The sequence below is a fragment of the Danaus plexippus genome, chromosome 2, assembly GCF_018135715.1.
Source record: "Danaus plexippus chromosome 2, MEX_DaPlex, whole genome shotgun sequence".
NCBI classification, from domain to species: Eukaryota; Metazoa; Arthropoda; class Insecta; order Lepidoptera; family Nymphalidae; genus Danaus; species Danaus plexippus.
In genome coordinates, this window is record NC_083537.1 from 990803 (window position 1) to 1017145 (window position 26343).

Genomic DNA, 26343 nt, shown 5'->3' on the forward strand with positions numbered 1-26343 from the left:
ATGTCCATTTGTATTTAAATAATAAACTTATTCGTTCTGAACACAACACACACAATGCGAAACGAATTCGGTAATCCATTCGTTAGATCATTACCATACTTTGTGACAATTGACATTTGTAAAATTCGCGCGCAGATTTATGGTAATGTTGCTATTTTATTGGGCGTAACTATTGTTGCCATAATATTCTTTACATTGTGAAAAAGAACAAGAATTTTGTAAATATTTTAAAATTAAAAAGAAACTTATTTCTTGTTTGTTTTGTGATCGTAAGATACAATATACATAAGTAAACTAAAATATACACGAGTAGGTACATATACTGAATGATTCTTTCTATAGATAGGACCGACTTTATTCATAAGTGAACAATTTTTTTTATTTTATTTATATTTATTTTCAGGCAAATTTCTTTCCAAATTAACACAATATTGTATTAATATTTCTTATTTTACGACTAAATCCAGTCAAGTGTAAGCATTTAGCCCATAATGCTATAAAAATAATTTATTTATACCCATCACCCTGTCAATAAGCAAATTTGTAACGGTTGTTAAATTCAGTTGCGTTCTACAATCGAATTTAAATTACAGTAGCCATGTAATACCTGTATACACATGTTAAGATTAACATTATAACATATGCAGAAATCATTTAACGATATTCAAATATCTTTTATCCCGGCACATGCACGGTGCGTATCGGATCTATGAATGCATATTTTTTATTGCCAATAAAATTTGTATAGCACTAAGTTAATTTGCGTACGTTGCATTGTGGGCACGATTGTCGACAACACCTCGGGCTTCGGCAGCGGACCCGGGGCGCGACCCGCTGCCCTCCGCCGTTACAATTCAATCATCGACCCCAGTTTGTCATTCATAAACGATCTCATTCATCGGTGGCCATGACGGTCTTTGCTCATTTAAATTTCAATCGATTCCATAAAAATCGCTGCAACATATCGATATCTAATTTGCATCGGCTTTAACATTATTGGATCATATTTTGGATGATAGACATATGGTAATTTCCCGTTAAGTTCTGATTGTGTCTTCGACGGCTGGTAGTCAAGTTGGAGGTGACGTAGCTCCCCATTCCCAGGGATCGATACTTGGTTGTTATTCTTTAATCTTGTTTCCGTTGTGATGTCTATTGATGTGCAAAATTTTCAATATGCCTTTAATATGACTGACTCTTGACCTCTTGTATTATGACGGTTGATTTTGATTCAATTTGTGACAGCGTTTTTTCTCAGTCGATTCATAACATAAGAAAGCGATGCATTTCTGCAATTTAAATTTATATTGTTAAAAAATTAAATCGATAGTCACAAAGGAAAACGTTTTACAATAATAAGTTCTGAACTATGAAGTATGAACGTTTGTATGGAAATTTAAATGAGATATATAAGAAATATTTTTTTTATTCCATTTACTATCGATACAACTGAAATAATTTTATATGAAGCTTGCAAAAATCACTAACAAGAATTTCGTTTACTTCCTTTTTTCATGACGTATTTAATTAAGTACAAATTTAATACATGAGGAACTATAATTTATTTAATAATTAAATAAACATACACTGATATACAAAAATTGGGTGTTTTTGAATTTCAATAAAATTTGAATACAAAACTATTTTAAGTAACAATATATACTTTAGAAAAAATGTCAATAACTTTTATTTGTCGAGGTATATTGTCCCCCGCCTTTGGGTATTTATCTGAAAGTGTTACTGCAGTATACCTCAAACAGGCTAAACTTAACCTACTTTAAATGTTGTTTCTTAAACACAATAAAGACCTAAATAGAATACCCCTAGCTTTAATAATTTAATCAAATGAGATGCCTTACTTAAAAATGAGATATGATAGGTAAAATTCATTATTATTAATTTATTTATATAGTATTTTTTCTCATGTTTTAAAGTAGGCATTATTTTTATTTTATAATTATGAAATACTTAATGCTTTAAATATTTTAGGTTTATAATTGAATCATTGTTGACATAAGTATTCTTTAATAACAATGGCGTCTTGTTTAAAATATTTTTGTTTTTGTATCCATGTGTAAAATAATATTGAGAATAACTGAATGTGTAACATTGTCATCTTTTATTTATTAAGTAATACAAACAAAAGAGTCGAGAATACAACAGATAGCGGAGAGGGACGCGCATGGCTCGCAACCAATTTGCATTGTGACGCGGCACGGCGGCAGTCGGCTGGTAAACGGTCGAATTCTTATTTTGATATTCGAACAGTCGGTCTCCTTCTGCATAATAACATCCGTAAGGTAATGGCAGTTGCTTGTCCAATGAGTGTTCCCGCTCCGGTGTCGTGGGCGGACGGCGGCCCTGCCATTGGTTCAGCCGGGCGACTTCATCACACGATTTGTTAGTAGCGCGTCACCGCGGCTCGCGGCACAGCAGCGCACCGCTCCTCACCGCACCGCTCCCGCACCGAACTATACACGATTGTCGCCATTGTACGAAGCGACGTACGAACGACGGTCGTACGGGATCGCGACACGGAACACTCGGGACACACGGGACACGGGGCCGCATGCGATACTGTTGTACGATGATATCCACAGTTTAGTTTGTATTGAGCAGTGTTCGTGTAGAGTGACTCTATGATTGTATGAGGGGTGTTTGAAGTCTCGGTGGATCTAGTTACCAAACACCAGCGGGCACCTGATGAGGTAAAGGCTCTTGAAAAGTTAAGAATCCTTGAGAGTAGTGACTTGTCGGTAGTAAAGTGTACTAACAGATGTACACCCTTTCACAACTCGACTACCAAACGTCGATGAACTCGTAAGTTTTAATTATAAATTATATTATTATTAATTTTTATACTATTTATGGTTTTTATTCAAATTATATGAAATTATGAGATACAGTTTATTGTATAATTGACCCAAATTAACAAACATATAATCCAATAATAATATATATGTAACTATAGAAAAAAAATAATCTAATACAACCTTAACGTTGTTTGGTACGTGTCGTATGTCTTTACATCAATATCATCAATCGCATGAGTTTATATTCTGTAACTGGTTGATAGCTTCCAAGGGCCCATCGATTAATACGTCACTAAGGTCCCTCGGGGACCGGGGGCCTGGATTGAATTCCGAGGCATTCATCACAAAGATATCACTATATGTGAAACTAGTTTTATACGCGCGACTCCTGTTGTAATATACCGATTATAGTTCAGTTTATAAATATTTTACTGCGGTCATCTTTGTTAAAACAAATACGGGACAGTTCACTTCCAGTTGAATGAACTGTTTCGTGTTAAACGTAATATAGATGAGGTTATGAATGAGCAAAATAATATTAAGGCTTTTAGTTCTATAGTAAGTTCAATATCAAATTAGTTTTGTTTTGAATTCTCTTTTGGGACTAAGTTTTTTTTAAGTCTTCGACTCCTAAGGTTGTGTTGTCAAAGTTATCGCCATAGATTCTTATAAGAACAAGTCCAAGTGAAACTTAACCCAATGAATATTAACTATTATTGATATAAACAACATTTCTTCTTTCTTCGTTGATGTTTATTGTCGTTGATATCACTTGTAGGTGCTCGTCTGTCTACAACAGTTCCTATAAGGGATAGCTAGGTGGTATAAGTCACTGGGGTCACTTGATTACTTAGTACATTAAGTATATCTTTTAGGTAAACCTACTCGAAAAAAATAATTTTGTATATATATTCTGCACCAGTTTTTTTTCTGAATACAGGTGTGCGTTCTAAAGCAAAATATAATATCATAATAAGTTGATTTGAAAGATAACTAATATGACATTTTGATTGTGATGTAGGTATAGTTTATATTCGGGTAAAAATTTTTTATATACTCGTATATATTATAAAATATCCTGAGTTTAATCAAAACTCCTCTATTATAAGAGTTTCAAGAAAATCAGCTCAAAATTTCGAAATATTTAACTTTACTAACAGAAAAATAAACATAAAACATATAAAAACTGCCTAGTTAGACATAAACTATACGTACAAGAAATTTAAAACGTCAATAATTAAATCTAAGAATATCGATAAACGAAAGTTAAGTCTTTCCTTAATATAACATAATATAGTAAGATAATAAGTTGAAGCAAACCGTTAGTCAATCATTTAAGGGAATTACACCTACTATTACGCTGTAAAACCGCGTATTACGATCCTAATTTAGTTTCATTAACTTTTTAAAAACAAATTCCTATTGGAACGTATTAAAAGAAACATGTTCATTACAACTTTATTACTGCAAAGTTTCCATGAAAAAAAAAATGTCCAGCGTCTTCAGGATGAGATAATATTGTGTTCCTAATATTTTTTTTATTTTTTTGAAAGGACGTGTTTAATGTTCGAATTAAACGGAATTGATGATAAGAGAAATAATTATTTATTATACTGTTTATTTCATAATGTATTTTTTTAATACATCGGTCGAAAATCTTTGCATAATAACTACCATTTTTAAGTTAACATCAAGTTGACAGATCAAAATGTAATCCCTTCAACTCTTAAAGTGGGTAGTCGAAGATTTTTTAATTATTTGTAAGGTTACACAAAACAACCTGTGTCCAATAAATCTTAGTAACATCAACTTATATGGACTTACTTAAAATATACAACATTGTCTCTAATGATAACCCAATTACATCATATATAACCAAATAAGTCTTAATACGCCAGGATGACTGTGAAAGTCCACACCAAACCAATCAGGGTTCTGTTGGGCTCGTCTAATGAACCCCGGTCGTTTATTGCGGCAGCTCAGTGCTATAAACAGCTTATTTTTACACTTTTACAATAGCGATTACGCTTAGCTTTGAACCCGCCGGCGTTTTGGTGATGAGTTATTGACCTTGCGAGAATTTTTGAAGATTAGAGAAGTTTTTAAAGACACACAAAGCTAGGGGAATGTATAATTCTTATTGGTTTACTGATTTAGTTAGTAATTTGCAAAAAAATTAAAAAATGTCTTAAAAAAATTAGCATATGCAATAGTTCAAATATAATACAACGAATTAACAATTAGGAGTAAATCTATTTCAATTTTTGAAAAACTAGCTTAGATATCGATGATTTTAGATACTGAAAATCTGATAACAAAATGACTACAATGTAGGTATATATATATACCTATGTACCTCCATCATTATGCACACAAAAGTAAAAATAATCCCTACATCAGCTTATCCAGAAACAAAAATTAAATACGTACAAAAATTACTTTCCATCGAAACTAAATAAAATTTTAACAGATCAATCCCTACACGATGAAGAAATGATATCTATTTTATATAAGAAGCTTGTTAAATGCCGTGAATTTCTTATTTGGAAACGAGTACGACATAAAGTCAGTATTACCTAATGTTGGAGTATCTCTGATCAGTAGTACAGGTGATAAAAGACTGAGACCACATCAGTCTGTTTGTTCTGCGTGTGTCAGATGATGGCGGCTCACATAAAGCATATTAAACAATCCGCAGCCTCAGTACTCGCCGCAGCAAACACAACATGCGTGTGCGCATCGCATTAACAAGACGTGCCCTTACTGATACGAATTAATACATGCACTTACTCATCATTTTAACGTTACGGCTTAAAGTATTTAACAAGTGTTACTTATAGCGAATAATTTACATATTGTTTATGTGTAAATGCTTGTTTCTTATTATAAAAATTACATTTCAGTTTAGTTTACGCGTGTTCAAATTAAATGACAGATTATTAACTCCATATTTATATGTTACTAGTTGATATAGATCAATATCTAGGTTATGGAGATGGAAAATATATGGGCAAAATAATATTTTTAATAATCCAAGTGGAAATTTTGCTCGTTACGGCGATAGATTATGATAAAGGTATATTTTATATGTATCAAAAATTTTAATTAGATATTTGCGTGTAATATTGTTCTTATTTAATAAAAACTTGTTCTGCTTGAGAAAGTCTTTCCTATTAGATCCGATAGTCTCCTTCGTCTTGGCAGTAGGTATCTTTATTTGGTATTGTATGCCTTACAAAAGAAATGTATAACTTCATTATAAATTGACTTTATTTATATGTGTATCTGTTTGTCTGTTTGATATCTAACAAGACGTGTTCAATAAAAATAAAGAAGTTTGAGGTAATTGAAATACTTCATTATTTAAATGAAACTAATATTTTTTCGGATATACTACGCGTGCTTTATTTTTATAAAAAACTACATAATCCCGACGTTTCGGTTACTTTACAGCAACCGTGATCACGGGCAGACGAGATGTCGGTTGTGATCACGGTTGCTGAAAAGTTTCATTTAAATGAATAAAACTCGCGAAAGTCTTAGATCTCATTGTGCTTGATTATGTTGTATATTACATCGCCTTCGAAGCCTGAAACCTTAGCTGTAATACTTCGCGGCGAAACAAATAATAAGCCAACGATGATGTCTTCACTAACAGATGCTAATAACTTAAATCAATACTGATAAAAAATAGAAATAACGCTCGAACTTGGCATTTTGACTTCTTAAATTGCTTAGACAAAGATGGCGGCGACGCACAGTAGCTTGTTTGGAGACCAGTCGGTGGTATTTGGATTTTAAGATTGATGTTAAGATACGAAATCATGATCGACGAACAGATACTTTTAATATAAGACTTCCAAAATAATGACCAGATAATCTTTTGTAATGTTTAAAAATCGGAAAATAATTTCCTGTGATAAAATATTTTTGTTTAGAAAGAATACTTGGATCGAATTAATGGCGCCTCAAGAGAATCTATTTGTAAAACAAATGAATACTATAAACGAGCTGCACAAACGGTATTATATGTAATTCAGAAATAGTAAACATTGAAGTCCTCAAAAATTTCATAACGTACACCACAGCGTTACATCAATGTTTGTGCAGGAGTTGACGGCCCACTGTGAATTAGTTACGTGTTGTTTTCCTATAGAGCACACAACTTTGGAACTTTAGAATCTTTAGGGTTCCCTGGGATATTTAAAATAGTTTTAAGTTGACAGAATCTCGGTACTAAAGGTTCTCCGCACATTCTTTGAACTCACCTAAACCTCCTCCCTTAGAAAAAAATCATCTAAAACATGGACTTAATAATTGTTTGACATATTTTAAATATTTCAACTCTCACACTTTTATAGTGAACACGAAAATACTTCTTCCTTCCTTGAGTGTATAAATCGCACAGGAGGCAGGTGACAAATATTGACATATGCCGTATACAAATAGAACCTTTCTGACCCAAATACATTTTTCTCGGTAAAGCAAAACTGGTAGTCGTAGAGAAAAATAACAAATACACAAAGCAAACGCCACACCAGACGTAAATCCCGGATTTGAATCTAATTAGAGGGCCCTGTTTAGGTAACAATGAATCACAAACCATATCACTAGTAGTGGCTTCATCGATTAATTGAAATTTTAAATATTGGGGGAGTTCACAGGAAAGTCAATAATTAACTAACCCAATACGTATAAGTAATATTATTTGTGAATCGTTAAATGTAACATCAAATGTAGTTCATTACCTAACACGTAGCTACGTTTCAAATTCAATTTGAATGACGTAATACTCACTCCTTATGGGATTTGCGGTGCCATGTTTCCGACTGTTTGATTTGAGAAATAATTGTATCGTTTTGCGTTGATTACGATTCTAAACGGTTTCAATTTTAATTGGCGGAATAATTTAATCCAATTTGTTTCGTAGGAGACCGCGAATCGTACGGGGATTTCCCTGATTATAATTAGTTTTGCATTATTGTTTCATAATTTACATCTATGTTCGAAACGTCGGAAGTTTTCTTGTTACTTTCTTAGTCCGGTCGGAGGCGGTTCTTGAAATGGCGTCTTATTAAATTATGTTGTTTGTCGCTTTCTTAATGCGAATTTAAGAATTAGAATGCGACTCCGACAGGTAAATCATTAAATGGGGGAAGAGACCAATCAGAAACAAGTATTTCACCCGTGTCACAAGCAGCCAATTTGTATAGGACCCTTTATAATGCGTATGATATTAATATTTTCCACTTTTATGATCACAGTAATTGTCGCTGGATATTAAAAGTTGCAATTGTTGCGACGCACGTGGTATGATGGGGCGACCTACCTACTGGTATAACGGCGTTATTAGATTTGTTAGTTCTTGTTATACTTGGTACTCATAAATAATATTTTTGGTTGTATATTTTTTAATTTCTTTTATGTTATATATATCTCTATGTACGTAACATTTTTGGTATAAAGTATTTTGAGTTATCTGTAAGATAAACATAAGATGACGTTTAAGTTCTTATATTTTGTTAACAGTGCCGCTGGTGCTATGTGCGATCGAGCTGGTTATGGTAGCACCATGAGCCACTTCCCCATGGGCCCAATGTCGGCCATGGGAGCCATCGGCACAATGGGAGCGATCTCAGCCATGAACGGCCAATCACACCAGAAGAAATCCCAGGAGGAACACATCAAGCGACCCATGAACGCGTTCATGGTGTGGTCCAGATTACAAAGGAGGAAAATTGCTCAGGACAATCCAAAAATGCATAACTCGGAGATCTCAAAGAGATTAGGTAAGTATCAACTATTTACAATAAAATATTTGCTTCTCACATTACTCTAATCCAATTTACATTACGACATTAAAAACAGACCTTCATATTTAATTTTACCTGACTGTGCATACAAAAATTTCAAGGATGTTGTACAATATTTGTTAATGTAATTACATACTCTTATCATAGTCGGCCCCCTCTGCATGGTCAAAAACCAAACGTCTTATAAACTATCGTATATATCTTGAGGATATTGGTGTAATTAATTTCAATGACGTCTAAGGATTGAAAGGCTTCATTTTGATTGCAAATTGATCATTTACATCACACCTTTGTGGTGAGGAGGCTTATGGAACATGCCCTTTTCAATTATCTCGTACGATAGAGGAAATGTTAATTAAATATGAAACAATTTGGCGATAGTTAATGTTGACGAATGTATTTAAGAATTCCGAAGGGTATTTATAAGGTTTTTCTGTCTTCACCCAATGCTACGCGATTTTTTCACGTCTGGTCTTTTTCCGAATGGGTTCAATAACTTTTGTGTTACGATTGACCTTCATGCTTAATTTGACATTTCTACGACACAATGGTCGTTAAAAAGCCGACTGGACGACTATGGACCTTGTGGACGCACACAGTTGACAAATGTCTTCGAAAATCGTGCTCACAGAATACGGAGCGCTAAAAAAATTGCCCACCGTAAAAAAAAGCAACGCGCAATCAACCGGCAGAAGCGTCACAGCGGGGTACCGGCCACCGAATTAATCAACGGCTAAAAGTAAGCAAAATCCAGTCTAACAGGGAATTTAAAAATGTTCAGAAAAGGGGAGACACGGGCGGGATGGAGAAATAAAACCAACCGCGCCCGCCATTCTGGCAGTGACGGCGACAGGGAACGACATTTTCTATTTTTCCCTCCTTTTCTTGTGTAAAATGGTTCCATGGGTTCACCACGAACCGGAGTTTAATGTAATCATTACTATACATTTTTAAATAATCGAAACAAATTATCGTTGCCATTTGTTTCGCTGACATAGATGTTGTACCATGAAATATGATTGTTAGACTAAAAATACAAGAGCGCAGTTCAAGTCTAATTGCAATTCTAATACAACTCAGACAGTAAGTTAAGTCGTGCTATCTTGTTGATACAGAATCTCTCCATTCTGAGCAGTAGGTATGCGACTGTAGTTTGAACGGGAGTATTGTATATCTTAACGAAAGGAGCGGGGCGACATGGCTTGTATTGTCCTCTTCAAACAGCGCATGTTTTATGCATACAACGTCTTTTGGATCTGAATGAGAAGCGTTTGTTTGCTGAAATTACTTGTGCCCGGTACAAGGAGAAAAATATCTGAAAAATTGTAAACGGAATTTTTAAAATGAGCAATTTCTCCATGTTAATCAAGATTTTGTAACTTTTACGTTATTTTTTACATGCCAAGCCCTACTCATACAACCAAAATTTTAAATGTAATATAATCTAAATGTTTTTATGTAGTTTATGTCTGTCAATATATTCTTTTCCATATAGATAACAAGGCGGATCACTTGTAGTATTAGACGAAATAAAGTATTTGCAGTTCTTTTAATAACCGTGGTCAGAACGAAAGCTACAAAAGAATAACATTCCCGTCTCCAATCAATAAGAGTTGCGGACTTCAATGAATGTAATACAATCCACGTTATCAAACAATGATTAGAAATCTAAACCATTTCAATCACATCTGTCCGTGTAATATATGGCTGGTAAAACGCTGGTTTTGTATTGTACCGTATTGTAATGTATTGTGCCGTATTGTACTGTACCTGCCGATCGAGGTACGTATCCCCCGCTCATTGTTTATAGTCATTAATAAATCGACGCACAAAACGCGTTTTGTTTACGAAACCAATCGAAATGTCGCGCGACAAATGTCGATGAGCACAACAAAGGTGCTGTGCAGTGCATATCTTTTTACTGAACGGTGCTGAGACACACGGTCCTCTCGGCTGAGAAGCAAATCGCAAAGGGATCTTACTCGACAGTACTCAATATTATTAAGATGAGTTTCAGATAAGAACGAATTTTTCTGTAGATACTGTGTGTACAGTTCCTGTGTGTCGTCATAATTTAAATTTATCTTTACATAAAATAGATTATATAACTTATCAATCATTTTATTAGTTCCTAAAAAATAAGCTTAGGAGTTGTATAGCATATATTATTTTGTATACATTTCCTATACTATAAATTAATGCGATATAATTTAAATAGAATTTAGACCGTTCTATAAAACGTTCTCATCTGTGTGTTTGTTTTCATTTCTGTCTGTTTCGTTTACCCTCTATCCGCCAACTGTTAGGGGCGTCGCTCGGCGTGTGTAGTTAATATTAATTAAGACGGGGGCGGGTCATTGTAGTTCGTGTAATTGGTTTTCATTTATCAATACTGACAACCCTGAACCCTGTACGCGAGACGGTTTCCCTGATTACATTTAAGATGCTTTGACTTTGAATGTACAGAGTTAGATGATTTTTACCATTCCTAATAGTATATTGATTTGATTCAATTAATATTATACATTAAAACTGTCAAAAGCTTTCTATTAATCACAAAAAAAAAAACTATTATAAACCCATTCGTGCCAGTTTCCGTAATAAAAGATAATTTACAATCAAAAAGCTTCTATACTTACACAAAACAGTAATTCTGTCAGAACACTCGCTATAGTATATTTTAATGGATTCCCCCCCACACAATAGCTATTCGTGGCGGGTAGGTACTGTTGTAGAAAAAATTAGACTTTTCAAAAAACCACCAGGGTTATTATACACGGAGTCGCTATTGGACATGCCTTCACACCACAACAGATGAAAGCCAATGGCATTAAGTGTAGACACGGCTTAATTACTGCATCGGCCACAAAAAAAAACTCACCGCTGAAACAAAAAAAACGCTGAATAAGGCCGGATACATAAGAGCGGAGAAAATTGACTTAAATTGGATTTATACCATATGTTTAGTAACGTCGAGTCGAGCGAATGATTCCATCGCAAGTTGTGGATACATCGCTTTCCGATGTAATACCCGTCCTTATGTCAGTAATGTGTGTACGCCCTTATACGTTTTCTCCGCATTAATAAAATATACGAGATATATTCTAAAATTGAATTGTCAGAGCAAAGATAATTCCTGTTTCATACAATCGTAACACCAAATAGTGTACGTACTGAGAGAGGCTTATCACGGCGACGCAGGCTGTCAGGGGCACGCTACAAAAATACTGTTGTATCCTTGTTGTTGTTGAAAGGGGCGTTTGTTGCCCTTGTTTAATTACTGCAGCCTTTTGTACCTGCCTGCATTGTTGATGCCATGGGACGTTTCTTTTTTAATATTCTCAGCGTACGCTTACATTATATAATTGATATTGTCGCCGCACCATTTACTTTGTAACTCCAACAACGTTCCTCAATCTTCGGTAAATACGATACGATCGATATAATAGAATCAACACCGTCAATAATTGAAACTGATTCAATCTTAAAAAAATATCTATCAAGATTTAATAAAATCATGACCTAAATAACGTCTTACCATTCAATTTTCCGGACTAAAGGGTGGGTTCCTTCGTCTTTGCTCGCCCCCCCCCCACCTCTTCCCGGCCTCCTCTATTGTCGCAGCACACGAGCTTTCAGCGTAATGAAGAGCATTTTCGTCCGATTCCGAACACAATAGTCGTTTTAATACAACGCAGAGAGGAAATTCCTTTGTCGCAGGCTGCATTGTCCCGCGAGTGTGTTACATACTCAGTTGTTTTTTGTCTCGCACATTTGTTTGTGCGATTGTCGCTGACAAAGGCATGTCATGTAAAACGATAGTGTTTTCGGTGTTCTATTGAGAACGACGCTCGTCTTGGATCAAGGATCCATCAGGACCCTAGCTGATAATGTTCCATGATGAAAGACGCTTTTACGATATTAAATATTAAGTTTTTGACTTAAGTGAATATTGTTTTAATTATATTCGCCTCAGTCATGATGTTTATAAGAATGAAAAAAAATCGAAGCAACAAAGATACAATGAAAAATACATTTTCCACTGTTGTTTGAACATAGAGTAATCATTATTCAATGTTGCCATTGTTTAACGAAGGCGGGATGTAGGAAATAATTATTGTAGAGTGGCAACACTTGCGCCACGTGCCGCTTGCAGTATCGGTTAATTGTTAATTAAATTAAAAACGAACATAACAACTTCTAACTATAATTTTGGGTCAAGTTTTAGCGGGCATGTTACTCTAATATGCTGAAGCATGAATTAATTGATTTATTTACACTAGCCGCAATTCTCAATCGACCTTTAAAATACCTCAATTTATGCTGGCATATATTAACGTTTAAAAATCATGAAAACTATTTACCTCTAAATTAGGGCACTTAAAAAGAAATTTTAAATGATAAGAAAGGTACAGGATGTTGCGGTTTCGAAATTATAGCAATAACTACGTGGATAATTAGTATATGGTGCCTTTGTGTTTTTAATTAAATTGTACATCATTGTGTATATGACAAATGTCCGTTTAGTGACAGTTGTCTTGCTTTCACCAAAAACATGAACGTGTTGTAAAGATTTAAATGATATTACTTATATCATGTATTTATTTAATTTCTCTTAGGGTTCAAATCTAATTGCCTAATTATTGCTATCTCTAGAGCTATCTTGAGCGTACTGATCTTCAGCTCTCGTTACTTTAACAAATGAAGTAGTTATAAATCCTAAGAATATCACAAAGGACATTGGAATCGCCGCAGGTCTCGTTTTACAGGACGTATAATAGTAAGCAAGTAAGATCCTTATCACCTAACAAAAGGCAATACCCCCTGGTATCGACAATAATGAGGAACCGGGAAAAACTTCTGTAGCGGAATGAAAAGCGCAAATTCGTCATTAGGCGGCGCTTTCTGCCATTGTTCATCGTCCCGCTCGCTCTCACACAAATTCGGCTGGGCCTGAATGGGACGGGATGTTTCTACCGGATTGTTCGTTTCAATGTTGGCGACATTGTTTTCGCTTTTATACCCGGCTGAATCAGAATTGTCTTGTCTGTTTGAATGGACGGTGGCGCCCCTCCACGGCATCCACGAATACAGCCTTCTATAAATGGGAGGAGACAAAGGGTTGGTCCCTTGAATCGAGCTGGGAGACAGGTCGTTCGTGATTTCGATTATATTGTATCGATCAAAGGCTTTGTCTGCGCAATGAGGGATGGTTAGAGCAAATTACTTTTCTGTTTTTGTCCCTCGTCATAATAGTTGAATTGTTTGTTCTAACTATTGATGAAAAAACCGGAGGATTACAATTTACATAAAGTTCCTGCAGATCATCAACTTCTTTCATAATAGAAACCTAATCTATTGTGTATTAACAACGTCAAAAGCAATTAAATTGTAATAGTTATTAAGTTGTTACTAAAAAATATATTGGTACATTTAATGGGTCCGACAGGGCCTATTTGGACATGGCTGAATTCTACGAGATACTTAATTCTTCTCACAGGCGCTGAATGGAAGTTGCTCTCAGAAGACGAGAAGAGACCCTTCATTGATGAGGCGAAGCGCTTGAGAGCCATGCACATGAAGGAACACCCAGACTATAAGTACAGACCGCGGAGGAAGCCCAAGACCTTGAGGAAGGAAGGCTATCCCTACTCCATCCCCTATCCCAGTGTACCGATGGACGCCTTGAGAGCCGGTAAGTTACCACTTTATTTCCAGTTCCTATCTCGTTACAAAGTGAATTAACACTAAGTTTGATATGAATAGACGTAACTAAGAGATAAAATATTGGTTATAATAAGATAACATGCACATAGATAGTATTGGCAAGAAATCGTCATGTAACAACATCAATAGAAATAAAAATGTAACGAATTCCAACAATGGTCTTTATACTATAAATTAACAATGGACGTTTTTAATGCGTCTGTTGTCCGTCCGTTATGCAACGATTATTGTCAAATGGATTTAACAGCAAAAGTATGAAATTCGTGCTCAATCGATAAAGAGCAAGCAATAGACGCCAACTAGCTCTATTCTATAGATGTCATCGATTCTCCGCCGCATTGGAGTTACGCAACCTCATGCTTCGTTCAAACGTTCCAGTGACCTGTTAGAACGCACTTAAAATAAATAAGTGTTATTTTTTTGATACATAATAAAATATATATACATATTATCTGTTATTCACTTGCATCTATAAAGAACTCTCTAATTTTCATGTCACAGTAACGTAAACATTATTACGGAATTGAAATCATTTGCTCGTAATTAATGTGAGTTAATTGTACATTAATTCAAGCTGGCTAACGAGATGTAAAGACAGCATCGCGGTCACTAGCCCCGTGACAAAAAACTCAAGTCACGACTTTTTTCCGTGACTCAAACCGAGAAATGTTATAAACTAAAAACTGACATTGTTATAAACATTATCGAAACAAGTTGATTATATTTCTTGTGTCACAGCACACATGCACTTCATTACTACACAATGCTAACGTTGTCTCGACAGACCTTTGACCGTTGTGTATTCGTATATTGAGGAAAATCGTTGAAAGAATACATTAAAGTGAATATTGTATGTAACACTGATCAGCGTCGGTCAGCATCCGAATTCATCTCTGACTGTTTTATTTCATTGAAGACTTTCGGCTTTTTTTATAACCTATCGTACGTGTAATATTATATGAATTTTATAAAGGTATACGGTCCACTTACAAACAAATTTTTTTTTTTTTGAGAATTGTCACGAATATGAATTATAGCACACCAAAATAGTTCTCAGTATATATAGTAATAAAATATAATTATGTCGGTATCGTGCTTGTAAGACGTTTGGAACTTGCATTACAATATTTAACCCTAAGTCCGCGGACAAAAACCCAAGACCCAGACCCCAATATAATGTGAGGACGGGCATAGTTTAAACCTTCTTGACTGCTTTTGACAGTTGACAGTTTTCACATGAAGCTGGTGACAATGGGGTTAGGGGGTGCGTCAAATTTCGCAGGGTTAGGGCCTGACATGCGATTATGTTTATTGAAAGATCCATTTTAAGGGGATGTTATTGAGTTTTTAAAGTTTTTTTACTTTGTGGTATTTAATTCGAGTGTAAATAATGTGCTCACAGATGATAAATGTCACTACTTTGACATAATTTCTAGCGAACACAAGAGTTTTATCTGTGGACAACATATTTTACGGTAGTATAATGTGTTATATGAGATTTAATTTGCCTTATGGGTTCTCCTAAATCTCTCCTGATTTCAAATATCCGATTGGACCAAAGAATTGATTTAGAAAAATCGTAATAAATTTTTAAATATTATTCGTTAAGAACCAGATATGGCTCGTGAGTAAGGCGTGGAGTATTTTGTTCGTCTGATACATTATCAACCATTACATAAACATCGACTAAAGACAAATTAGTCGTTAAAGTCAATGAGGCGTTTTGTCCCTGCGGTCTGTGTGGGCGTGGTCGCACGTGTGTCGCGACCCTTAGCCAACACACCAAATAGCTTTTAACTTAATTGCTACCGCGAATTTATGGTGGAAATAAAATTGGGGTGAATTAAACACGGCTACGGGATCGTAAAGTAATTTTATAAGACTTCACCACTAAGAGATGCTTTCAACCCTTAAATTGAATTTATTGTTATTGTTACAAAGACATACAAACAACGCTCGAAATGAAATTGAATTTTTAATCAAGTAACATATTGGTTAATGAAGTAATATTGTTTCATATATTTAAATATTTAAAATTGCATATTTTTATGTTCTGTCGATGAACACTGACCGTCGTAAAATTTCAATAATATTATATGTCAATATTATTTTGATTTGATTTTCTCATTCAATTTTATCCAAACATATCCTCTTTAAGTATAATTTATGCTAAAATGTCGTAAAATGACCACTTAAGGGTCGCTACACACGCGGCGGGCACGCGGCTTAAATAGGGCCCCGACACACTCCGCGTCTCCGCCCACCAATCGCAAGGGTAGATGTGAACCTTATTTAACATTGATTTTGTCTTAAAAAGCCATAACTAATATCAAACTGTATTATTAGGGGAATTAATTTGTCTACTCGAACCTTACCATAACATATAAAAAAACAAAAATAAATAATTTATGACATTGTCAAAAGTATTTCATGATTTCCCCTTCTTTGACAATAAATCAAAGCAAAACGAATACTTTTCTTATAGGAATATATAACTTTATAATCAATAAACAATACAACTACGTATAATATTAGTTATAATCTTTTTCCTAAGAAATATTTATCCAAACAGCTCCGAGTTTAAATTGATCGTAGCATTATAAGTATTTATTTAAAAACTGTTCAATTAAACTACAATAGCTACATTGTTGAACTGTTCGTGAACAATGGCTTCAGTAAACATTCCATTAAAATGAAAATTTATTTAATATTAATTGTATATTGTACAGTCCTGGCGGTAAGTACTGACAGTGACACTCGTCACATATTCGTATATAATTATATTTTAGATCTATTAGTGTACGCAAGTATGTATTCAATATATCCGATCATTTGTAAATGAACAGAATCGAAACTGTAAGTGTTTGTGTAAAGTGAGAACACGTACTAAGACTACAGCTTTATATTTCATTTCTGGATTACGAAAGTCGTGAGTTAGTAAACAAATAAATTAACGTTTTATCTTATTTATAATATGAGTGACGAAATAAATGAGAAATTAAAACCGGGAAACGTTACGTGTGTAGTGTGATACGAGCTGTGTCAATGTAATCTTTATTAAAAATAAAATCAATACTTTCTTAACAACTTCAACATATTCACCTGACTGTACTAGCAGCTAACTTATTCATATTTACACAGTTGCTTAATCACATTGTTGTAACAAAGGTTGCGTGTTTATTTAAAAATTCATTGCATACGTCTTATAGGAAAATATCAGTATGATGTATGTTACTCCGTATATGAGATTACAGCCAGCTATATCCTCCTATTTATTTGGCATGCATTTAATTTCTCATAATGAAAACTTTCACGTCACTGGACAGTAAAGTGTTGTATGTGATTGAATTACCTCGTACAATTAATCGATACCAATATTGCTATAAAATACAACAAAAAATTCAGAGATTAATTGTTGGCGTATAACTATTGATATATTAATGACACGAGAATAGGAAAACCTGTAAGTTATGTCGGATACAGATAGAAGGTCAGAAGTATCTTTTTATTTTGTTTTTTTTTTATAAAAATGTGAAAGTATGGAAATATTTTACTGATAAATAATAACATTGTGATAATTTGGGGCGTACCTAAATAAAAAAAATAGTCTGGTTTAGTGCCAAAAATAATTAATATATGTTAGAACAATCAATAACATTAATTTATTATTAGTATGCATATCTAAATCAGCTACATATTATGATGCTGGAACAATTACTCTGGGTGGCTGACATATGTGTGGGTAGTTCAATATTTTCATGTTGTCAGCAATGTAGGACTTGTAATAAATGTGTACTAAATGTCCGCAACTTAACAGAGTAACTCTATCAGGACAAATTATAACACTTTTATAATTATATTGTCTTTCTTGTAACTAAATCTTTGATTAAAGAAAACATTTTTTCGTTACATTTCTATGTTAGTGATTTTAATCTTCCCATAGTCCAATAAATAGCTGCATCACGATTAGCATATTATGACGGTAGTTTGTTGAACGGAAGTGACCAATGGCGTGCGCTGGCGGCTCCCCCTCCCCCGGGCCGAGCTGCTTCCGGTCGCGTGACGTCATTTACATGACACTCGCGCCGGAGTCCGGGGAAGAGACATTAGTCTGTTGAAGGAAATGACTTTCAGTTTTCAAGTTACTATATGGTAATCCGTTCAAAAGCAGTACTAAACCACATCTGTGAAATGTTTATATGTATTACATAATAATACTCTCTTCTTCCTAATTCCAAAACTATAACATACAAACATATGAAAAGTAATAAAGTATTTGTCTCACACAGTTGAGTTCAGATGTCGTGATTCGCAAGTAACGCTAATCTATCAGCTTAACCACGGTTTGTTAAATTCGAGGGTATCCCAAAAAACGGCTGCATCATCCTTGTAAGAATGTTTTGACAAAGGGATACATATTCGGTTTTACATTAGGGGTGAAACACTTCAGGGCCGGACTGACCTGTTATTGAAAATTAATAAAAATACACAAAGAGAAACCATAAATATGTGAATAGGAATTGCAACTAAAAATAGCAAGCGTTATCGACCAAATATAATGCCGACCGAAAAACTCAATTAGTTCAACAAAGAAAGGGTTAAATTCACTAGGAACGATACCGCAGAAATGCTACATCAAAGGCTCGATTTTAATTAAACCTGAGACGTTGGTAAGAACGCTAACTGTAACGGTTTGAAAGGTCTCCCCATGTCGGTAAAGAAAAACTTTCAGTTATTAATTTTTTTCTGCCGTGCGGACGACTGGGCCGCTGACGAAAATTCGTGTTCCTTTTGATATTTAAGTTTGACTTGTTTAGGCTTACCAACTGTAAGCCGCTCACTGATTGTTGTTTCTGCACTTTTAATACCATTATGTTACGAGAATTTTATAATTATATTCGACTATAAAGTTCTCAGTTTAACCAATTTTTTTATTCATACGAAAATATAGTTAAAGTCTTCTACTTGTTTGTTTAAACGTATTAGTATACCTATAAATCAAAATTTCTAAAAATACATCACCAATTCTATGATTTAAGATCAAAACTCATTTTCCCATACGCTAATAACTCCCTTTTTCCGGCCTTATATTCCTTCCATATTTTCATTCAGACCGATTCATATTCTCCAAAAGAAATACGTCAGGAAATCCCATTTACAGTGAACAGTAACAAATCATCCAGACAACACCTGACGGCATAAAAATGACCACTTTTCCGTGAAATTTAACGTATTCAAATACAAAACTCGGCGAGGGTCCAACTCTAAGAGAAAATCCCTTTTCGCATCGGACCTTTTCTAATAGGATCCTGTATGCACAATACCAGGGTATATTTACGTATTAATACATTATGTCCGAGGAAGACGGTCATTATCAGGATGAATGGATAGAAGGTGGAAATGGATGGATTGTGGACGCGAGGGGCTGGATACGACCTTTATATTATAAAAGTTACACAATTTTTTTTTGGGACTTATATTTAAAGAATCACCTAACTATATTTTGGCAATATAGAAGCAAAAAACAAAAATATTATATCATTTAATTAGTTTTATAATATTAAACCGAGGACAGAATTCATTATTAAGTGACGGTGATGTCATACTTAAAATATATTTATAAAACGAACGATAAACGTGTGTTGGAAATTAATAAAACTCTTGAAAAAGTCCGCAGAGAAAATTCATCGTTATTCACGCCAATACCAGGCGAAGACATCAGAATACGCCGAGAGATGACAACGAATTTAATTATAAATATAATAAAAAATCTCCACCGTCCCTTTCAAAAGTCGAGCTATTCCAACAAGCCCACAATAGGTTGCTAAGCGATTTTCGACTCAATTCCTTCACAATAGGGCACTTGTCGTGCAATGAATGCGATAAATATTTGTGTGCTTTATAATATATTGTAGGTCCGATTGACGTCACTACAATGAGGGTGTCTCATGTATTTTTAAATTTGGAATCTTTTACGCGGGAAGACATGAAGTGTTCGATTACGAATAATACCGTCATGATTGCTGTCACAGATAACACAGAAATGTGGTAACCAATTATTAATTCAAAACATTCCGATCGATCGTTATCAAATTTCGAAATTAAATTGAATTCATAATATATTTGAGTTGATGACTTCTATCCATCAATCAAACGGTATCAAATCGAATTGTTCATAAAAATCCTGTTCTAAGCTTCTGTTCGATAATAATTAAAAAAGTAAAACCGCGTCTTTGAATATCGAAGCCGTTCGAATCAATAATACAGAATAGTGAATAGAGATTCAAAGTTGGAATTCACAAGTTCACACCTCAGTGTGCAAGTAGCCTCCGTAATGGACAGAGGTCCATTGAGTCCGACAATATTCATAATAGCGAGCCGGCAACTCCGATTTGAGCACCAATTAATTATTTCATTGTGGCATGAATAATCCGACGGCCCTCGAGTGCTATTAACTGACGGTCAGTTCCTTAGAGGTGTTTATTAAAAGCGCCTTAGTTTGGGGTTAGTTGCATAGATTCTATGGAGATGAAATATTGAATTCTGCGCCATTATTATATGGATATAAGTCTATTGAGAGTTCTGTTCACCTCCACTATATTATTACAGCTACGACTTACATCTTAATTATATTTGAAATGTCTACAAGATTGATGGAGTTTTATTCATTACTTTCTTCATACTATTCAAGATTTGTTAAGTTATGAAACGTCTTTGGAAGTTGTTTATTTAAGAGGCTTATGAGTATAACTAGATTTATTAGATGTACTTCTTAATTGAGGCATAGGATTTAAATAACGTCTGATATATCGCCAGGTATGGCCGGTGGTGGTATGACCCAGGCCATGGGTGGTTACTATGGTGCTGCATACGGACCTCTGGGAGCGAGTATGGCCGCAGCAGCAGCGGCAGCGGCGCAGCAGAACGCCATATCGGCAGCGTTGACGCCGAACGCACAGGTATTAATAATACATTTACCACATCTCAACATTATTCGCTATTTTAAATCTCTTTTAAATTAAAATTCAAACCAATCATAATAAAATGAAATATATAAAGAATTCCAAATGAGTTAACACACATAACACATTCAAAATGAATAAAAAACATGTATCAAATAAAATAATATGAACTTAATTAAATTAATAGATATAATTTATATGTTAAAGATGACTATTCTAGAAGTGAGACAGGTGTTGTAGGACCGGATACATTAATTGTAGAATGCAGTGAATTGTAAGAGTTTTGTAGTTGTAAACTAGGAATTTAAAATTTATTAAAAGCATTTCTGTATGGCATCACCAGAATTATTACTACTGAACTGAATTTATACAGTCTTTGTGGTATGGGAGAGGAGCTTCAACAGTCCCAGGCACTGCTGAAGCTCCTCTCCCTGCAACACGATGGACTCGACATCCGCACGGTGAATGCATGGCATGATGAGAAGTTTTGTCACTGTTTCTCTGTCATTCAATTACAAACAAATTTACGAACCTATTTAATTTATTTTTATTTAGTATGCTTTAAAAATATTGGACAAAAAAAATCTATTATACCTACACAAATATATCTTTAGATTTCATAAAGAATCAAGGTTATATTAACAGAGAAGTTATATATATATATGTATCTTTCTAAATATTATTTTCTATTAAAATCTGATTTAAACCGAAACGACTTAGGTGTAAAAAAAATAACAAAATTTAGCGTCAAAACTGGTTAATGACTTCACGGCTCGAAACTGTCCCAACGTGTGATCTTCGTAGCGCCATCAGAAAAAAAACTAAAAGGCGTGTAATTAAAAGGGAATGAGTTTACTTTGTGTTAGCGAATATGTTTTTTTTTTGGTTCACGAAATCGAGTGATTCGTCTCGGTTAATACGTGTGGCGGCTATATTAAAATGTTACTTGCATTTCTCTAACATCAGATGATCAAAATTCGTTATATTCCGAAAGAAATATATGTAAAAAATTAATGCTGTTTTCATAGCAATTTTACCGGTTAATTTTACCGTTATAATGCTATAATTTAAGCGAAGCCGCGGGCGTACGCTAGTAATTACAAACAGACAAATGTATCAAGGTGTAAACATTCCAACCCCAACATCTTCACACTTGCTAATTATTCTACGAGCCGCCTCTCCTACAAACAATACTCACGGGGGAGATTCGTAGTGACACCATGATTTTGATATAACACGAACCATGTAATTTCCATAGAGAATTTTCCATTATAATATCCTCGATTTGACCCAAATCATGGGCACCACAGACATTTAATAAGGATATTAATGTATCCGGGATTGCTGAGCAGAATTTCAAGTATTTCATCATCGTTACACCTCTTAGGTGATTTATAACATTGAATTATACTTATTACACCGCACATTTGAACGAATTACATTAAGCAAATCAAATAAAACGAGTAAAGTACGCGTATTTAATTGAATTGGTTCATAAAAAGAGCTCTGTCTTGATAGTGTCAATAAAAAATATGTTAGTTCTAAACGAGTCGGAAGGGCGACGCTAGTATAACTAAATCTGAACGATATTTCACACATCAACATCAGATTACGTCAAGGGGACGCGCTGTGAAGATGGAGGACATGGGGGAGGAATGAACCGTTCAATTAAGGTTTTACGGATTATTATTTACCAACAAAATCCTAAACGAAATATTTAAATTGCAATGAAAACTCTTTTTGGAAACTCTTTTTGAAAGCCTTACGTTCTTTGTCTGTTTGTGGATATTGTTTTAAAAATGTAAGCATCAACATCCTCCGGGTAGGTGTTATAATGGGATTTATATATAAATATTGATATCTTTCCATATGTCGCGTGCGATCGTCCCTAGACAGTTCATCCATCACGTGTAATAGAGCGGCGATCTGATGAAGCGCTTTTTACATAAACGGGTGAACACAACCCCACCAGCCCACACCCGGTCTAAACAATATAATCAGCTACCATTGAACATATGGTCTCCGAGATGATCGGGCCTGAACCGACTTCCGACAACGAGTTACAATTAATATATCTATACGAAAAAATAAAATTAATGAACCCGTTCCTGATATTAAAATTACCGCTCTGAACTAAACGGATATTTGTATACGCGTTACCCATATAACATTTTTTACAATTTTCATCTGTGGGTATAGTAAATTTTTGTGTTAGCATTTTTTTATTCCGCCTCAATTAGAAACTAAATATATTACCCATACACATAAAACGATAAATACGTATAATATTAATTAATCAAGTCTGTGTTCAGCGACAGTCTCGTCGGTAGTCTGCTCTGTGATATTAAAAGCAGTGATTGGGCATTTTCGCGTCAGGTATGGAAACGTTTTAACGAACCATTGTGATTTTCGTATTCGATTATCTTGATCGATGTTTTATTTTATTTGTTGGCATTTCACGGTTGATATTGTGTTTTTCGGCGTTCATTCTCGTCTCACTACCGGCTCGGGGAGAGAGGTTCAATGGAACGTACAATGTATTCAAAAATAAATGTATATTTACAACATATTGCGACAACGACGCGACGCTTAAGTTTGAAAAAAGTAGTACAGAGGAAATATTCGATATTACATTGCTTGCTAAATTGGAAGTCTTAGTAATGTAATCCGAATATCCCTTTAAAAAGACGAAAGCGAAGAATGGACTTAAAGACCGACTGCCTGTAGGTATGTAAGCTCTAGACCAACCGATTTCCTTTCATTCAAACTAATATACTCCCCGTCCAGCGTCCTGAAGCCAGATACATCCTGAACTGAGTTTTATGATTATTAAATTTCCACACTCCCTGGAGGCGGCTACTATACACATTTAAAACATTAAAAGAACTACACTAGAGCTTTAGCGTTCCTGAACGTATATCAATAGCCGCGAGGCAGTTTGAAAGGTGTTTTATAACCGGTCATAAAATAACCCTGTGAGCCCCGTAAACCGACTGCCCCGCTGTCAAACTAATCCTGATTTAATGCACTATATGTTATGTTAACCGGCTAAAGGCAATACTCATAGGAAATATGCCAAGTTAACTTTTGAGTAAATTGTTTAGTTTACTGCAATATAATAGAGTATAAGGAATCGTTGTTATGTAGTGCTATTATTAGCGCCTTTCTGATATTTAGTGAGTCAATTAACAGTCGTTATTACAACTAATGTAATCAAAAGCAATGACAATAGTTATGAACGATAGTAACAATATCTATAAATGGAGCCAACATATCAAGTGAATGTACATCAGAACCTGCTCTTGCTATATCATAGGACACACTACATTAAAAAAATTTAAACACGACCCATTAAGCGATCGTTTCGTTGCTGCATTGTTGGCTTTGATTTGTGTAGCCGTACAATATTGTATCTTATACCCTCACACAATTCCCCGCCGTATTACAATAGCCATATATATCTTTCTTCCATGAATGCGGTATTCAATTTTCAGCCATAGATTACAATTATAATCCGCTTAAGAAAATAATAGAGGTGCTGATTTGTCAATATTTTGATTTATACGTGACGATAACTAATTGGGAGTCGTTCTACAAGTCATACATCGCCTACACGATACAGACGCGTGGGACGACTTTTATTGAACACATTTAAATTATATTTCATTGCTCTTTAGATACTTCCATACTATATTAAACTCTCTAACTACCGAATAACTATAGAGAATCTTATATATGTATTACAAAGCTCACTCACAATGGGAACCTTGTTGCAGGTTGGTTCGTCAATGGATATGTCTAAATACGGTATAGACGACAAATACAGGAGCTATGGTATGTATCCCGACCCGTCCCGGGGCTACTTGGATTCGGCGGCCCTCTCCAAGGCCTACATGTACATGGATCAACAGCAGCAACGCTCGTATCCTATGGATATCAGCAAGATGTACTCCGAGGCCTCGGTGGCTATGGCTGGATTGAGCTCCACTGTTAACTCTGCATCCAGCTTGTCTCCGAGGTCTCCAGCGGAGTCGCCGGATACAAAGCAGGACCGCCCCGAGGGGTCAACGTCCTCGGGATCCAATCCCTCCCCCTCCCTCCCCTACTACCAGTCCTCGGGGCTCCTGATGCCCCAGTATCCCGGCCAGTATCCTCAGAACACCCAAGCCGGTCCGGAGTTCAGGCGGCCGCTCACTGTTATATTCTGACCAGACGTCTAGTTAGCCTGATCGGACTGTTTCACTAGCCACGAGCAGTTCTCACGAACTCTCAGCTTCGATTGTTATCATTGCAAATTGTTTCTTTTCGTCATTGTGCTTAAAGTGAATTTTTATTTTCACGTTGTTTTGTATCGTGATCATTCTCTGAAGTTCCTTGATTTTTTTTTCTGTTATAGTCTAAAAATTATATAGTTTAGATTAAGAGATTTAAATTGTAAATGATGTTGTACATACGGTAACATGTAACGTGGAGGGGTTAAAGGTTCCAGTGACAGTGAGAGCTGTTATCAAGGGAGCGCACGTTTTCAGCTGTCATTGGTGTTTTTAACGTACGTAAAAGTCCAAATTACAACGACTCTGTAATTGTAAATATTATAAATATTGTTTTAGATTATAAATAAAATGTGCATTAATTATCGACTTGTTAGTTTGTCTGTTCAACATAGACTGACGTAGTGTTTATTTTTAAATATTCAAATCGTCTATGATCGCTCGCTGTATGTTGTATATTAACGTACCTTTGCATTTATGAAGATGCCATAAATTTTTTATTTACTTAAAATAAGTAAAAAAATAATTTAATTTATATTCCGATTTAAAAACACGAGACAAGAGTTCAAACACAATTATTATATCAATTATCGACGGGAAAATGTAATTTTGAATGACAGTATTGTAAAATTAACCACGTGTTCAAAATCATTGCCAAAACTGTCACCGAAACATAAATATTGAGTAACTAAGCTTAAGGTAAGCTTTCCTTTTAGTGCTTTGTAAATTATTTATAGGATAATTATAATGTATTCAG

General features: G+C 34.8%; 1 protein-coding gene across 2 annotated transcripts; it reads left to right on the forward strand.

Annotated features, from left to right (window-relative positions):
- Positions 1-2453: 2453 nt before the first annotated feature.
- On the forward strand, positions 2454-26343 carry LOC116765218 (transcription factor SOX-21-like). 2 transcript variants are annotated; one of them, XM_032654635.2, is made up of 5 exons: positions 2454-2708; positions 8343-8602; positions 14127-14321; positions 21170-21312; positions 25092-26343. In XM_032654635.2, exons 1-5 carry the CDS (start codon positions 2704-2706, stop codon positions 25521-25523), a joined length of 1035 nt encoding a protein of 344 aa, XP_032510526.1. In that variant the 5' UTR covers positions 2454-2703; the 3' UTR covers positions 25524-26343. The 2 variants fall into 2 exon arrangements, with proteins under 2 accessions (XP_032510526.1, XP_032510525.1); XM_032654634.2 differs by having other exon boundaries at positions 2456-2820.

Excerpts from the sequence above, each read along its gene's own strand:
- LOC116765218 (XM_032654634.2), top strand. The coding sequence starts at position 2,777 with ATGTACACCCTTTCACAACTCGACTACCAAACGTCGATGAACTC. Across the intron at positions 8,603-14,126 it reads GGAGATCTCAAAGAGATTAG|GCGCTGAATGGAAGTTGCTC; the intron begins GTAAGTATCAAC and ends TTCTTCTCACAG. Across the intron at positions 14,322-21,169 it reads GATGGACGCCTTGAGAGCCG|GTATGGCCGGTGGTGGTATG; the intron begins GTAAGTTACCAC and ends ATATATCGCCAG.